Source organism: Hemiscyllium ocellatum, chromosome 24 (assembly GCF_020745735.1).
Source record: "Hemiscyllium ocellatum isolate sHemOce1 chromosome 24, sHemOce1.pat.X.cur, whole genome shotgun sequence".
NCBI classification, from domain to species: domain Eukaryota; kingdom Metazoa; phylum Chordata; class Chondrichthyes; order Orectolobiformes; family Hemiscylliidae; genus Hemiscyllium; species Hemiscyllium ocellatum.
In genome coordinates, this window is record NC_083424.1 from 13,801,799 (window position 1) to 13,819,770 (window position 17,972).

Consider the following 17,972-nt stretch of genomic DNA (forward strand, 5'->3'; position numbering starts at 1 on the left):
AACGTGCTTCCTGCACTTAGGCTTGTTCTGAGCTTTCCCTCTTCAAAGGGAGTGGGAAATGATATGACTCAAAAGTAGCTGGCTGATTGGGCAGCTTTTCAAAACTTTAGTTCCCTTCCAGCTTTCTTCCTCCCCGAGGCTGTGGATTCACTCTGCAACTATAGTTTCCCAGAGTAACAGCAGCCTGTGAGTCGCATGAGTGAGTCAAGCTGCTGAATGTCAGTCAGTAAATTGTTCAAATCTGTAATGGTGGGGAATGCAACACAGCGCCAGCTCTGCCCAGCCCAAATGCTCCGATTGTCTGTGCCTGATTAGTTTTACAGCAAGGAGGTCATTAGATTGCAGTTGAATGTAGGAGTAGGGGTTTGACAGGTTGAATTCCCCTGGCCTTAAGGACAAAAGGTTGATTATTCTGAATTTAAATGAGAAAAAAAATTTCTTCACTTGAAGGGCTGTGAAACTTTGGAAGTCCTAACCCTGGAGGGTTGTGAGTACACCATCATTGAGTATATTTAAGGCTAAGAGGAAACAGATGTCTTTCAGGAACTAGTGTGGATGTCACTTACAGATGTGATTGTATTGAATGACAGCAGAGCCTAATTGGCTAAATGGTGTATTCATGCTCCATATTCTTATGCTAACAGTTGCTTGGTTGTACATAACTATTGTTGAAAAGAGATATATGCTATTGAAACAGTCATTAGGACAAAGGCAAGAATTTTAATAAAATCACACAAATGTATTATGGGAGAAAAGGATGCTAGTTGATTGGCTGTGGCATTGCCATGGAGTCTTGCCAGTCAGGATCACCATGCCAACCAATCAGCACCCTTTCCTCTTATATGAATTGTTATGATCATTTGGAATTTGGCATTCTTGCATGTGTTCTGATGATAAAAAGTTTCAGTAACATGTCTCTCAGCAACATTCAAATTCAGAGTTTTCAACCTGAGTCAAGTTCCAATTTATGTTTTTTCTGTCTACTTTATTTTTCTTCTGCCATTTTTCTCCTGACCTGGAATCTGGCTGTGACTGAAATTGGCTGCTAGATTTTTCTTATGACAGCAGTGACAGTGCACAGAGTCATTCAATGGCTGTGAAGAACTTTGAAATGTCTTAATGATGGGGGACTGCAGGGGTTGGTTTAGAAATACGAATGTATTCTTTAGTTTTCATAATGGATTGCTGCATGTGATGTTCGGGACCTCAGGACTGGAGGGGAGGGGAAAAAAAGTATTAAAAACAATTTTGGATAGACTGTCCTATTTTTGGATGCAGGGTGTGTGGTTTAAAATTACTTTTTCCTCATGTGAAGACACATGTAGCCCCTGACTCGATGAGCTGCTTTCATTATTTGTTGCCTCCATTAAGGTAGAATTATCAGTTGTGGTTTCAGCCAGTTAGTCAATCTCACAATGTCAACTTCACTGTTTCCCATGACCTGATGCCAATTGCCTATTAGTAATGACCTGCTCTTCACTAATTAATGAATGAGAATGGTTGAAACCCTTCCTTATTATCACCAGAGCTACAAGAATTAATAGTTCACACTTGCTGAGTAAGGAGACCTGCTGAACTTCTTCTGGTGTCAGTGTTTCCTGTAGTTATTACTGTTGGGAATAAGCTGATTCACAGACCATAAATAGAAACTTAACAAGAATCGCTGGAAATATTCATTAATTTTTAAGAAAGTTCCTTCCTTCTCCCCTTCAACTCTATCCCCTCTCAATTACAGAGAGCTGTGACGTGTTTGGATGTGAGAGGGTTTGTACCAGTTGTGCCCCAGTAACTGGAGGCATTTTCCCTTTGAGGAACAAGTGTCAAGGCTTACTGTGAACGTGGTGGGTTGGGGTGGGGCGGAAATCCTAGGTTAGTGTCACTGCCTGTGAGCTCCGCATTTGAGTCCTATTCCAGGACTTGATGTCCAAGGAAGATCCATTTATAATGTGGTCAAGAGATTAAGTATCAGCCTGAAAATCCTTCCAACACATGCCTATGGCAAATGGTAAGAGAAACAGAGACTTCTGGTCAATCATATGATGGGGAGGATGCTGGACCCAAAACCGTCATCATCCATATCTCTGAGCAACAGCATGGAGGTAAAAATGTACATTACCAGAGCAACACAGACCCCTGAGTGAACTGTAGTACACCACCATGATGAGGGAAATAGAGGTTAGCTGTTTGTATTTAAGTGGTTTGAAGATTAGGTGACAAGAATGTTATGAATACAATGAGAACTGAAAAGCCAATAAGGAAATATCACACAAAGGGTCTTAGAAATTAGAATTCTGTGTTACACACAGCTGTTTGGGTGGAGTTCATTGACATTTCTTGAGGAGAATGAGTAAAACTATTAGATGTAAGAACAGAAATAGGCCATTCTGCCCATTGAGTCAACAACACAATTTGATGAGACCATGGCTGAACTGATAATCTTCAACTCTACTTTTCTGCTTTTCCCCACAACTCTTAGTTTCCTTGCCAATTAATAATCTGTCCCTCAGCTATGAATAAACTTAAAATAGTTATCTGAGAAAGAGAAAATGGAAAAAAGATATTGGTCAGTCTCCTGAAGTATTGCCATGAAAGCTGAAAGAAGTTCATTAAAACATATTTGGGCAATAAGACAAAGGGAATATTGTTCTTTTTGGCTCCCGTTCCAACTGAATTCAGATCCCAGGTTATTTAATGACAGAAAAAGATCGAATTTTGTCAAAAAAAAAGGAAGGAACTGTGTTATAGCTGAAATGGGCTCGATGGTCTTTCTCCTCAATATCAACTCAGTATAGGGCAAGTGACCTCTCTGTGCTTTCCCTTGGTCCCATGTTATTGACACCATGCTGTTACAAGTACTTGTGTACAATCATCTGGTGTCATTGGCTGCTGCTCTTTTCTCCTGTGTGTTGTTTCCAGATTCAGAAGCGACATTCTAGTGGCAGCATGGACGATCGGCTCACACTTTCCGCCCGGGATTATGTCGAGTCTTTGCACCAGAACTCACGAGCAACGCTATTGTATGGCAAAAACAATGTTCTGGTTCAGCCGGTGAGTAACTGTTCAATTGTGTGCATGCATTTTATTGTATGTGCTGCAAGGATTGTGTGTGCTGGTGTCGGTGGTTGAGTGGGTAGGACTCTTGCCTTCAAGTCAGTGGGGTGTGTGTGTGTGTGTCTGTCTGTCTGTCTGTCTGTCTGTTCGAGTCTCACTCCAGAGACTTGAGTACATAATCCAGCCTGACAGTCTGGTGAAATACTGAGGAGATGCTGCATTGTTGGAGTTACTGCCTTTCAGATGGAATGCTAAAGTACAGCTTCACCTGCCCTGTCTGGATCATGTAGAAGGTTCCGCAATGTTGCTGAGAAGGATTTAACCCTGTACTGCTCCATGGTGGGAACTTGCTGTACACAAATTAATTGCTATGTTTCCTACATTACATACAGACATGAAAGTGGAACTGACACCACAACTTTATTGAATGGCTGACTGATCTACTCCTGTTTTTAAGATCCATGTTCCTGTGTAAACAGTGAGCACAATTTCAAAGTACTTCATTGGCTATAAAGTGCTTTGTAACACCCTGTAGTCAAGGTGACAGTACAATCGATATTGTCACTAAAGCTAACTGCAACATCAGTTGTTGTTTATACCACTGAATCCTAATTCACATTGTTTGGAATTTATATAATGAAGTCATCTGAATTTGAGAATTCCTATTCACATTTTTAGCGCACAACTCACAAATCTGCCTGTTAATTATTTGGAATGCTTCCTGAATGTGGGTAAATCACCATTGTTGCATTGACATACATTGCACAATGACTTATGTGGAGATGTTACCTTGGTTTAATTCAAAATCTCACAGCTGTCAGTGGTGATATAAACTATTTCTCCTGATTCACCCTTGCTCCACATATTGCACACACATAATCAGGGAACTTGAGCTATGACAGATCCACAGTCTGTGTTTGATTTGTCCTCTATAATCAGTTATTCTGATGTCCCTTCAACCGCATGTCTCACCTATCATTAAATGTCAATATAGTTTCAACCACAGACTCCTAATGTGCGCTCTATCTCCTCCCAACTTCCCTATAGAAACACTCATATTTAGTTTTCGACCTATACCCACTTGTTCCAGAGCCCTCAGACACATAATTGATCTTTGTTTTGATTTATACATAATAGAATGTGCATCTCGTTGGCTGGGTCAGCATTTATTTCCCAGCCCCAACTGCCCTTGAGACGGTGGGGGTGAGACCGCTGCCTTGAATCGCTGTATGATGTGGGTGCATCCATAATGCTGTGAGTGAGGGCAATTGGGGATGGACAACAAATATTGGCATAGTCATCGATGGCCATATCCTGTGAATAAACAAAAGCAAAGCACTTCAGCTTGCTAATTCAGCGACAGCGAAGGAACAGCAATATAGTCTCAAAACATGAATGTGTGAGTTTGCAGCAGGAGTAAGTCATTTTGCTTGTTTCGTCTGAATACTTCATATTTCTGGCTATCCCGATAACCTTTCACCTCCTTACTTACCAAGAATCCATCTATCTCTGCCTTAAAAATTTTCAAAGACTTTAGTTCTATCGCCTTTTGAGGAAGACAGCTCAAAGACTTATGATCCTCTGAGAGAAAATGTTTTGATTCATCTGTGTCTTAAGTGGTCACCTGATATTTGTAAATGGTTACCCCTGGTTCCCAAGTCAAGATCATCTATGGCTTGGAGGAGAATTTGGAGGTGAACTTGCTCCCGTGTGACTGCAGGTGGAAGGGTGGGTAAAAAGGAAACTCCAAACTTTGCATGTATAGTCTGCTGGGGGTAGCAGGGCCTGATTCTATTCCTAAAGTCAAGGCGGATTAGGTTAACTGCCTGGAGAAACATTTGATGGAAACATGAAAATGATCCTGGGTTCTGCTACGTCCTGTACAAGGGCAGGATGGACCAAGTGCTCTTCATCCCTGTTTACTAACTGGAGGACTTCAGGAAGAATTGTTCCTTGGCACCAATTTTGTTTAAATTCACTGGTGGGACATGGGTGTCACTGGTTGACCAGCATTTATTGTCCATTCCTAGCTGCCCTTGAGAAGTTGATAGTGGTGAGCTTGCTTCTTGAATCACTGCAGTCTACATGCTGTAGATTGACACACAATGCACAAAAGGAGGGAATGCTTGGATTTTGACCCAGCGACAATGAAGGAGCAATGATATATCTTCAAATCAGGATGTTGATTTGCAGGTGGTGGTGTTCCCATGTATCAGAAGTCCTTGTTATTCCAGATGGAAGTGGTCATGGGTTTGGAAGGCACTGTCTTGTTGAATTTTTGCAGTGCAACGCTCATCTTAATTCCTGTCTGGGGCTGTACAGTGGGTCAGTGGCAGCATTGCTGCCTCACAGCACCAGGGTTCCGGGTTCGATTCCAACCTCGGGCTACTGTCTGAGTGGAGTTTGCATATTCTCCCCGTGTCTGCATGGGTTTCCTCTGGGTGCTTTGGTTTCCTCCCACAGTCCAAAGATGTGCAGGTTAGATGGATTGATCATGATAAAATTGCCCAATGTGTTAGGTGCATTAGTTAGAGGGAAATGGGTCTGGGTGGGTTACTCTTCGGAGGGTCACTGTGGACTTGTTGGGCCAAAGGGCCTGTTTCCACACTAGGGATTCTAATCTAATCTAATCATTAGCACAGTAATTCACACCTCTATTAACTAATGTTCTCTCTTCAGAAAGACGATATGGAACCTATCCTGGGATACCTTTCGCTTCATCAAACAGGAGACACCATGACGTTAAAATGGACACCCAACCAGCTGATGAATGGCTCAGTGGGGGACTTGGATTATGAGAGGAGGTAACTAATTTACATCAGAGCTGGAACCCTCCTGGGTGCCTTTTACTATTTTTGGCAAGATGTGAGAATTAAGAAGCTGGATTTGTCAAAGTCGAGCTTTGTTCACCAAGCCTAACTTTCAACTAGAATTGCTGTGAGACCTGGACAAAATCTGCTGTGAGTTTAATTCAGGCTGAGCTGAAGACTTTCTTCATGAAATGTATCCCTGGAATACTCACCACTGACAGTGGGAACGCAATTCCCGGTGTGACATTATTCATGAATATCCAGATTCACACTGGCTTTGCAGATACTGTAGTCATGGCAGGGAGCGGAGGAGTCAACTCTATGTTCATCAATGTGCTTGGCAGTGGGATGCCTGCATGTGTCTGAAGGCAATGCAGTACAACTTCGGTTATTAGAACATACGGATGAGATCTCAAGGTCCCAGTGCTTGGGTAAACTGTGATATCTGAGCATTTGAATATCCAAACATTCGATTATCCAAACAAAATACTCCCTATTCGTGTTGTTTGGATAATCGAGGGGCTTGGGTGAGTTGCCTACTATGAGGCGTGGAGGGATAGCCATTTAGATAGCAGCAGGAACCTGAAGTGAAAAGCATCTCAGTGAGAATCAATACCTTCAGCAAAGGAGGCAAATATCAAACAAGGAGCGATGATTTTAGTGTGCATTGATACAGGTCACAGCTTTGGTAATTGCACTGACTTTGATTGAATGTGTGAAAGGAGCTTGGCGTTTGGGTGCAGTAAAGCATGGCAATATTGTGACGTGTTTTAACATGATTTTTCTTTTTGTTTTTTTTGTGAACTTATTGTCTGTCTCCTTTTTCATTTCAATCCTGCCACTCATTTGGGTTAATGCTGGTGCCAATGGCTATTCACCGTTTCTGTTGCTGTATTTGCCTGTGCTTTCTCTGCTGTCTGCACTGCACTATGTGCTCTCCAAATTTATCACCCTGCTCTACCTGGTACTTGGTCTCTCTCTGCTGATTTTGCTATGTGACTCCCAGCATCAAATGCCAGACATCTATCTGGCCACTGGGGAAGAGAAGCAGAGCTCTCTGGTAAGTTACAGCTCCCTGGGATAGTGTTGAGTGTAAAAATCATTCCGATCCATGATTTGACAACTGGAGCTTTTGAAAAGTCTATTCCGTGTTCACCATTATAATCAACAAATCATTCATTTATTATCTTTGAAGCCGAGAAGAGTGCAGAATCATTTTCTCAGTAAAAGAGCTTTCTTTGACTGGGCCACACTGTTGGATTAATGGATCGTGATTGGGGGATGTAGGCAGGTAATCTGTAGAAGGCTTCTGGACCCTTCAGTTACACAAAGGGGAAAGTCAGTTAATGACCCCCCCCCCCACCCCGGCCCCCGGATCACAAAGCTGTTCATTTAATGGGACTGTAGTGTCACCCATGTTTGAAACATGACTGTCGTTCCCAACCTAAATTTGTATGTTGTAGTGTTAGGGCCCTGAGATCTTTGGAGATGGTACACCAACAAAAATCAATGGCTTCAGGAGATGTAAGGAGGAACAAAGGGAAAACAGAATGAAAGAAAGTGACCAAACTCAGCAAGGATATAGCTCCCTTACCTGCTGTGAGATGGGATAATAGATTGTTCCATTGAAACTGTCCTTTCCACTGGGGTACAACATTTACTGGTGACTAGGTAGCACATATCCACACAGCTTTTTGTAAATCCTGAAGCCGCATATTAAAGTTCCTGAAGAATAGCATAACTTGGTGCAAGAGGTAAAAATTTAATTGTGATCTTAACCTTCATGAAGTTTGTTTAATAATATGTACCATCTTTTACAGCCATATTGGATTTCCTGGGGGTACCATCCACATTTATAGTTCGTGTTATTAAATAGTGACTTAAGATATAGGTGACATTGGCAAGGCAATATTTATTGTCTTTGAGAGTATGGGACTATATAATTAATTCTGTAGGTGGGACCTGGCTCCCTTTCTTGAAAGGTATGTTGGCTTTTTGCAACCTGGTCACTCCCTGGACCTACCCATTAGTTAGCACATTTCTCAAATCTAGCTTCACAACTTTTTGTGATGGGACTTGACATTGTGTTATTGCTCTTGTGGTTACCAGGAGGTTACCATCCCAGTTTAGTTAAAAATCTCACAACACCAGGTTATAGTCCAACAGGGTTATTTGGAAGCACTAGCTTTCGGAGCACTGCTCCTCCATCAGGTGATTGTGAAGTATAAGATCGTAGGACACAGGACACACAACCACCTGGTGAAGGAGCAGCTTTCCTAAAGATGGTGCTTCCGAGTAAACCTGTTGGATTATAACCGGATGTTGTGTGATTTTTAACTTGGTACACCCCAGTTCAACACCAGCACCTCCAAATCATGAATACCAATTTAGGATTTTTGTACCTCATTGGAAAACAAATACTCAATAAATTAGTTTGTTTGCAGTACATCTTGTGACGTAGTTATAGTATTCCAGTCTGTGGGTTGAATGATCTGAGTTCAAGTTTTAACTGCCCCAGTAGTGAACCATAATATGGTCAAACAGGTTGATTTTTAAAAAATGTTTGTTTATATGCCTGAAATTATATCCTGAGAAATTGCTTCACTGTTATTAATACCAGGAGTGACAGAAACTGAGGGAATGCCAGTGTGAATCATTTTGAGATAAATGACTTATCCTTGTTCCATTGGAAATGGTAATTCTAAAGGATGATCACCAAGTCATCCTCTGCCCCTGGCAATCACTAGAGTCTTATTGATGAAATGTGCATTCTTGTCACTGTCATCTTTGCTATCTATATTATGTTGTGAACCTACCTCAGAAATTGCTGGGGAAGTTAAGGGCAGCCTGCACAAATGCTCGGTAATTTGGAAGGGATCTGGTGAATAAAGGTTCTCTGCTTGGTTCAATCAACTCTGTATCTCCTCATCTGGTACAAGCATCTTGGACCTGTCTGTGGCATAGGAAATGGCTGCTCACTGTGAAATGTCAGCATTTAAATGATTTGATCTTTTTCAGTATATATTGGGACTATGCCATGACCATTCGTCTGGAGGAAATTGTCTACCTGCACTGTCATCAACAGAGTAAGAAGGAAAGAACTTTTTCTATCAGATTTTATATGTTAAGGCTTTATTTCCAGATACCTTGGTAATATGAGGTATCAGCTGTACTTTATGCATTTTTTTAACCATTCCCAATCCCAAAACAACAAACTGAGGGTGTTTTTTTTTAGAAATAATTTTTGGGCAATGAGACTGCCATTCATTTTCTGTCTCCAGCTATGTTAGCACAATGGAGGGATTTATAGGTCTCACAGGACTATTCAGAATCAAACCCATTTGTGTGGAGCTAGAGTCTCATAAATAAGCAGATATGTAATAAGCAAAAGATTTCCTTTCTAAAAAAACAAAGTGCTAGAGAAACCCAGCAGGTCCAGCAGCATCTGTGGAGACAGAAACTAATTGAATGTTTCAACTCTAATATGACTTTAGAACTTGAAAAGGAATCATATTAGACTTGAAGTGTTAACCTCTGCTTCTACCTCTATTAACGCTGCCAGACCTACTGAGCTTCTCCAGCATTTTCTGTTTTTATTCAGATTTCCAGCGTCTGAAGTATTTTACTTTATTTTCAGCAGATTTCCTTGTCTGCAGGACTTTTTCATGAAATCATGACAGTAATTCATGGTCACATTTACTAATTATGAGTTTTTAATTTAAATATAATATGCTTTCAAACCTTTTAAAACTGAATTCAAAATTCTCAGGTCATCACAGTGAGCTTTGAACTCCTGTTCTCTGGATTGGCAGTCGTGGTACTCAATACAATGTGGCTAAAATCATTTTGTTCGTGTTTTTCCAGCTTTGTATGCAGTCAAGGTGGTTTCACAGAATCACACTGCATAAAAAGAGGCCATTCAGCTCATCATGCCTGTGCTTAAAGGACTGTCCAATTTGGCCCAATCCCCTGCAAATTGTTTTCTCCTTCAAGTATTTCCCCAATTTGGAATATTATTCTTGGAATAAGCTTTCACCAGGCTTTCAGCCAGTCTGTTCTATATCACACCTCACAAGGTGGTGCAGTTTGTTGGATGATGCAGCACTGACCAGGAGAGCAGCATGGTATGGGATTTGGTCACATAGCATTTCCTAACTTGCCACACATCAATCCCTGCTGGGATGGTCAGTACAGGCAAAAGTGCAGCTGTTTATTCACGGGAGATGCTTCCAAGCCTTTGAGCAAAAACCTGTGCCTCTTGTCCCAATTGGAATGCTTTGAGCTTTCTTAACCCTTAAGAAAGGGTTAAGTTCTTAAATGAGGCTGAGTCAAACTCCCTTCTCCAGCAAAACTGCCACCTGAGTCTCCTTAACAGATAATTTCAGAGGCACCTCGAGTACCCTCGCTCAGGAGTTTCTGTTTGGGATTGGGACCCTACCATCGGGGTCAAACAGGGGTCCCTATATGTCTGGAGCAGTCAACCTGGCACCTGATCTGCCTGAAGAGAGATCAAGTGGAGCAAATATAAGGTTACTTGAAAAGGTGCAATCTTGACCTTTAAAAAAAAATATTGAGAATAAATAATGAACAGACTTTGGTACATTCTAGTTTCCTGCTTTTGTTTTCTTTTGGCATCAGAACTAAAATAGCACCACCGCTTTGATACTGTGCCACGCAGTCTTGTACCTTCACAGGTAAAATGACTGTCTGCCGCCTCCCATGGCTGCTCCTGTTTATATCAGCTGCTGCCACTCATGTCAGCCATTCTGCGCCTAATGGGTTTGTTTTTCTTCCCTGTGTGATCACAGTTGACAGTGGTGGGACAGTGGTTCTGGTGAGTCAGGATGGGATTCAGAGGCCTCCCCTCCGGTTTCCAAAGGGAGGACACCTGCTGGCTTTCCTGTCGTGTCTGGAGAACGGTCTCCTGCCTCGTGGACAGCTGGACCCTCCTTTGTGGTCACAGAGAGGAAAGGTACGCAAATGTTCCTCATGAGAATTGCGTAAGATTCTTCGATGACTTAATAGGGCAAATACAGAAGGGTTCTTTCCATTTTTTGGGAGAGTCTAGGACCTGAGGGCATAATCTCAGAAAAAGGGGGTCACCCATTTAAAACGGAGATAAGGAGGAATTTCTTCTCTTGGAGGGGAATGAATCTGTGAAATACTTTACCACAGAGAGCTCTTGAGTCTTGAGTTTGAGTTAAATATATTCAAGACTAAAATAGAGAGATTTTTAATCTGTCAGAGAATCAAATATTATGGGAAAAGGCAGGAAAGTGAAGTTGAGGATTATCAGGTTGGTCATGATTTCATTGATTTAGGAGTAGACTAAATGGGCTGAATGGCCGACTTCTGTTATGGTCTAATTATGATCACAGCCACACTCTTAATAGGACAACATGATCCATTTAAAATCTCTAAGTTTCCCAATTGTTGCCTCCCAGATCTGTGCTCTGCCGAAATTAACATTCCATTTATGTTAATTGCACCTTGGTGGAAGGGCATTGTTGTGCTAGAATGATGTTGTCAAGGTCTACAATGTCAGTAGAATTAGCCATGACAGGTTGGAAATCTCACTTGTGCTTGTGAGCAGATCGGAGAGAAACATTAAAGTGGGCTCTTTGCAGATCATAGAATCCCTACAGTGTGAGGACAGGCCCTTCGGCCAACAAGGGAATACTGGCCCTCTGAAGAGTAACCCACCCAGACCCATTCCCCTACCTTATTGTCCTGTATTTTCCCCTGACTAATGCACCTAACCTACACAGTCTGTTCTCTTCGAGCTGCTGTGTAATAATCCTAGCAGGGCTAATAGGTACTAAATCAGCAGTTGGGGAGGGTGTGCTCTGGGAACCAATAGACCCTGGCTAGTGTTGTCACTGATGAGCTACTTAGGCAATGCAGAAATTGGCTTTAATTTGCATTGAAACATGATGAAATTGAGCGGACCTGCTTGATTCTGACCCTAGGAAATTTGATATGCAGAAGTTCCATTTTCTTTCAATTGAAATCAGCAAGAAAAATATTTAAATATTCTGGATCATGTATACTGCTGAGATAACACCAGCAGCACGTGCAGGTATTTTAGCCTCAATGCAGAGGAGCATTATATCAGACAGCTGCAGCTCTCGAAGCCAATATTTCATATTGACTGTCTCTCTCTGCAGAAGGGGAAGAGTGAGGAGATAAAGGAATAACCTGCTGCTACCATGTGGGTCTCAGTCCCCGAAATGCCCACATCATGTGGGATATTACTGCCACTGTGACCAGTGGCAGTGAAGTGCATTGTTGACTGGAAGAATGATCGTGACTTGCCCAGTGCCTTTTGAAGGTTGAAAACGTCTAATGCAGAAACTACCAGTTGGGATCAATCTAAAATTGTGTCTTAGTGATACCGAGGGCAGGAAGCTTCCCCCCGTAAGGAGTGGGAATTGGGATGTAGTGGAATTTTGCACTGATGTGTTGTTTGTTTAAGGGCAACATGTGCACCTATCCCCCAAAAAAAGAACCAGACCTACATGGTTTTGGGAAGGCCAGGTTGTGAAGGACAAACACTTGACTGCACACTTGTGGTGAGGTCTAGTTTAAGGATTTACTGGCCAATTAGGACCGTTGACCAGAGGTCATCGGGGATTTTTCAGTCATCCCGAGGCTTAGCTTGAGGCATCTGGGGCAGGCTGCTGCCTGGAGCTCACCTCCTAGCAAGGGACCTTGCGGTGCACAGCCCAGCAGTGTGCCCCTGAGCCAGGCCTAAATGATAGTCTTGCTGAGCTGTAAAGGAACAGTCTAGTGATCCAGAGGCTGTGACTAGTGTTTCAGATGAAACTTTTTCAAGGTGGATGCACCCTCTCTGCTGCTGCAGCCCATTCACTACTGATGGCCCTTTCTCCCTCAGTTGGATGGCAAGCTTGCTCTTTGGCCACTAATAGTCCAATCCAGGCAAAATTGATGGCAGGTTCCTTTTCCTGACATAATTAGATCTCCATTTAACCCTAATGTTGGGATCTCAAACCAAAATGTGAAATTCTGTCCCCAAAGTCTTTCATCTCATATGTACAGAGTTAGAATATTTTAACAAGGCTGTTGACGCATCTCAGATTAGATTACTTACAGTGTGGAAACAGGCCCTTCGGCCCAACAAGTCCACACCGACCCGCCGAAGCGCAACCCACCCATACCCCTACATATACCCCTTGAGATCTCAGTCTCAAGTTTAAAATTAATGATTGACAGTGTTCATTACAATAGCGTCCAGTGCATTTTTCTCATTTAACTCCTGAGTACATGCAGTCTCATGTCTGCACATAATACCACATTTATTTGCAAGCAAATGATTACCTCAGTGATCTCATGTCTTCCTTCCTTCTAGATAATGGAGTGTTAATTGTTGGCAGGTTTGAAACTATTCTGTTTTCCTTTCAGTTTCCCTCTCCCTCCCCTATCTTTGTAGCTTCCCTCTGATTCTCATCCCGCTTACAGCTTTCCTGTCTCCTTGTGGCCTTCCTGTCTCCCCCTACTCTGTCATGGATATTTCCTTACTCCTAGTCCACTTGCTGCTTACTTATCACCCCTCCAGCCGCTTGTGGCCTCCCCCTCTAACACAGCCCTCTTGTAGCATCCCTGTCTCCCCTCATTCCTCCCCACCCTGGTCTCCTCCATCTACCTTTTAGCCCACTCCAACAGTAGGCAGATGGCAACAAGGTAGCTCTCTACCTCCTTTCCTGGTATCAGCAAAAAGACTGCTCTTGTCCCTGGCTACCCCCTCCTCCCTTGGCAAAACAACTACTGGCCCTCTTTTACCCCTCCTAGACTGCAACCCTTGCTCCCAGACCTTGAACTTTTCTCCATTCCTTGTTCACTGCACCTCCAATCACAGGTTGTTACCCTCCCTTGTTTGTTGCTGATAGGTTTGCCATTGAGCCTATCAGCAGCAAGCACAGGAAAGAGCAGCAGGCATGATGGGATGAATGACCTCCTTTGATGTAACAATTCTGTGAACCAGCCTCATTTTGGCGGTGTAGCTCCTCACCATTTTTTCGGTACTGGGGAGGCACTTCCTTGATTGGCTGACCGTATGAGTGAATTTGCCCGCCGTTGTGCTGATTTTGGGGGTGGAGTTTTCACCTGTCCATACAAAGCTTTCTACTACCCTGGAATTCAACTCATGGTATAGCCCTCTTGGATGGTCCATTTTTTCTGCTTTCTTTAAATGTACACTGGAGTTTCTTCAGTCGAAGACAACTCAATACTCCAGTCGAAGAACCCATTTTTGGGCAAAATTGATAGAGGGTATTGAGCAACCAGATTTATGGATCCATCAATCATAGAATCATAGAATCCCTACCGTTTGGAAGCAGGATTCAGCCCATTGAGTCCACACTGAGCCTCCAAAGAACATCCCATTCCCACCACCCCTGTAACTCTACATTCACCATGGCTAGTATACTGAGCCTGCACATCCCTGGACACTATGGTAAATTTAGCATGGACAATTCACCTAACCTGCACATCTTTGGGCTTTAGCAGGAAACTGGAGCACCTGGCGGAAACTCACACAGACAAGAGGAAACTATGCAAACTCCACATAAGACAGTCACCCACACTGGAAGCAAACCCGGGCCCTGGAGCTGTGAGGCAACAGTGCTAACCATTGAGCCACTGTGCCACCCTCAGATGAGTTTTCACAAATGAGAATGAGCACACAATCAGTCAGTCCAGATTTTTGAAATTTCTAAAGTAAGCATATTATCCTGTAATGTGTTAAATGCCTCCTGCTGTTTACTGAGGGGTGGGGGGGGGACATACTTAGTCATTGGCATTATTTCACTGTTGCCATTCCCATTGTATACTCTGACTCACTTTTAGCAAGTAAAACACAATAGACATTCACAGCAAGTGTAAAACTGCATAAGTGAGATTTTAATTATACATGTAGGAGGATTCTTAAAAAACCCAAGGATACAGACTGATGAAGACATTTAACTGGCAACATTCAAAACCTGGACTAGCTGATCTGCTCAGGAAGCATCACCAGTGGACTGCATCTTTTGCCATTGACTTCAGATGATCTAGCTCCCAATGTCAGGTTGTCTGTTGGCTTTTTATAAACATTAAAATACAGGAAGGATAGTATCACCTCACTCTGGAGAGAAATCTCAATGGCTCCATCTTGAGCTCCTCAAGTTTGCTCCAGTCAATGGTGCTTATCTTTATGTAACAACAAAACCAGTGATGGACCCTTGCCCCACAGTGACCAGAAAGTGTTTGTCCTTCGACATCTCCCCACTGTATTGAAATGTAAAGTGATCAAAGCCATTCAGACCACCTCCCGCCAATTTCAGTAAAGCCAGCAAGTGCTCTTCATTCCACTCTCGTGGAATGGAGCGTACGTAGAGAATATGTATGCATTTCTCTTTTTAATCATTCCTGGATGTGTGTTTGTTGACCGTCCCCAACTGCTCTTGAGAAGTTGGTTCTCATATATCTGCCCTTCTAGCTAGTAGGAGTGACAAGTTGGAACTTGGTAGAGAGTCTGTGTTGAAGGTGGCAGATGGGGCATCCATCAAGAGGAGTTGAAGGAGATCATATTGAATAACAGAGCACGCTCAATAGAAGGGGAGTCTGCTACTCATCCATTTTCTTCCTGTAAGATCAAAGGCTGATTGCTGGCAAAATGTTCTAGGTAGGTTTCCCTCCACCAAGACCTGTAACTATGCACTTCAATTCTTTTGGCATGTTTCACGTATTCTGACCCTCACAGGCCATTGAAGATTTGAGACTGAAATTGTTCATCTGCTTCTAGGGCAAGGTTTTCCCAAAACTGCGAAAGCGGAGTCCACCTGGATCAGCAGAATCCAGCTCCGACAAAGAGGAGGAAGAGGCAACTGACTATGTTTTCAGATTAATCTTCCCGGGAACTAACTCTGAGTTTGGTATGTACCTGATAAACTTGTGAATGTAATGCGGTCACTAATGCCTAATGAGGTAAAATGGATGTGTAGTATTTACAAACGGTTGGAACTTGCTTGTTTATCCATGTATAAACCTTTGCTAATTCGATAACTAAGAAAGGTCCTTGCTTTTTGAACAAAGAACAGGCCCTTTGGCCCACCAAGACTGAGCCAACACATGATGCCTTTCTAAACTAAAAATCTTTTCTGTCTACATGGTCTGTATTCTTCTATTCTGTGTGGAGTTTGCACATTCTCCCCATGTCTGTGTGGATTTCCTCCGGGTGCTTTGGTTTTCCCACAGTCCAAAGCTGTGCAGGTCAGATGAATTGGCCATTCTAAATTACCCATAGTGTTGGATGCATTAGTCAGAAGGAAATGGTTCTGGGTGGGTTACTCGTCAGAAGGTCGGCGTGGACTTGTTGGGCCAAAGGGTCTGCTTCCACACTGTCGGGAATCTAATCTAATCTATTCCCTGCCTGTTCATAAATATGTCAAGATGACTCTTAAACGTTGCTATTGTATCCACCTGCGCCATCTCCTCTAGCAGTGTATTCCAGGCACTCATCATCCTCTGTGTGTAAAAAAAAACCTGCCTCTCACATTTTGACCTATTAAAATTGCACAATCTGGATTATATTGTTCAATTGTCGAGGAGAATGTTGCTTTCATTAATGAGTCCAGCATTCAGTAAAGAACAAAAGAACCAACTTTCTCATCCGTGATACAATTGTGAATGTACACTGGGTCATTGATGTGCTGTTTCTTCATTTGTTCATGGGACTAGGACTTTGCTAGGTGGACCAGCATTTGTCTCATCCATAAATGCCTCTGAGGAATGTGAAGATGATGAGGTCCTTCTTTATCCATGAGGTGTGGTGACAAATCCCAAAGTGCTGTTAGGCAGGGAATTCTTGGATTTTCCATCCAGCGATAGTGTAGGAACAGCAATACAGTTCAAGTCAGGATGCTGAGTGGCTTGGAGAGGAACGTTCAGTGTCCATGTATGTGCTGCTCTTGATCTTCTAGATGGAAGTAGTCATGGATTTGGAGGGCAGGTATGGAAGAGGTTGGGAGTCAGATTGCAAGCGCGGGGAGAAGATTGGAGTCGGCGAGCAGGCACGGGTAGAGGATGGGAGGCAGAGAGCAGGCACAGGGAGAAGCTGGGTGTTACAGAGGAGACACGGGAGAGGCTAGGAGTCAGAGAGCAGGCGAAGGGAGAGGCTAAGCGTCCAAGAGCAGGCATGAGGAGAATCCACAAGGTACAGAGTTAGAGAGCAGGATAGGCTGTGGGTAATACGGCAAATTATGTTAAATGGATTGCCTGATGGTCAACAAGATTACATGCCTCATTAACTACACAATGTTAAAGAGAAACAATGTTAAAAGAGAGCAGTATTAAACAAGGGCTTGAACTACAGACTGTACACTTGTGAATCAGGCAGTGATCCTGCAGTTAGCCACTGATTCAGAAGTTACAACACTGCTGTTCAAAGTTGCTGCTTTAACAAATGAGATGCCATTTTCTCTTCTGTTGATTAGTGGACATTACTATCTACATTTAAGTTGTACAGTAATGGAGAGATTACACACACATCTTGCTCCAAGAAATGGCCAAGATGCACCTAAATTGGAAGGGGACGAATATACTGATGGAGATTTGCTAGAGCTTCTCAGGAGGATTTAAACTAGTAAGGTGGGGTGGGATGGGGGTGTGTGAACCAGACCAGGACCGGGACTGAGGGAGATAGTGAGTAAACAAATCAATCTGAGACTGGTACAGTTGAGAAAAGAAGCGAGCCGAACAGTTAGGGCAGGCAGGGACAAAGCAGAGAACAAGGTGGGACTAATAAATTAAACTGCATTTATTTCAATGCAAGGGGCCTAACAGGGAAGGCAGATGGTTAGGAACACGGGACTAAATTGGAAAAAGGCAAGGAAAAGGTATTAGGCAAGAACTCTCCAAAGCTGATTGGGGGCAGATGTTTGCAGATAAAGGGATGGCTGGAAAATGGGAAGCCTTCAAAGATGAGATAACGAGAGTCCAGAGACAGTATATTCCTGTTAGAGTGTAAGGAAAGGCTGGTAGGTATAGAGAATGCTGGATGATGAAAGAAATTAAAGGTTTGGTTAAGAAAAGGAAGGAAGCATATGTCAGGTA

At 42.9% G+C, this 17,972-nt stretch overlaps 1 protein-coding gene across 1 annotated transcript in view; it reads left to right on the plus strand.

Moving 5' to 3' along the window:
- The window catches only part of sgsm1a (small G protein signaling modulator 1a), a 138,591-nt gene that overhangs the window by 79,404 nt on the left and 41,215 nt on the right, over positions 1-17,972 (plus strand). Inside the window, exons 9-13 of the mRNA XM_060844131.1 lie at positions 2,917-3,048; positions 5,731-5,855; positions 8,880-8,947; positions 10,670-10,833; positions 15,664-15,793. Of these exons, the coding sequence (XP_060700114.1) occupies positions 2,917-3,048; positions 5,731-5,855; positions 8,880-8,947; positions 10,670-10,833; positions 15,664-15,793 (619 nt within the window). The remainder of the gene's footprint in view (positions 1-2,916; positions 3,049-5,730; positions 5,856-8,879; positions 8,948-10,669; positions 10,834-15,663; positions 15,794-17,972) is intronic.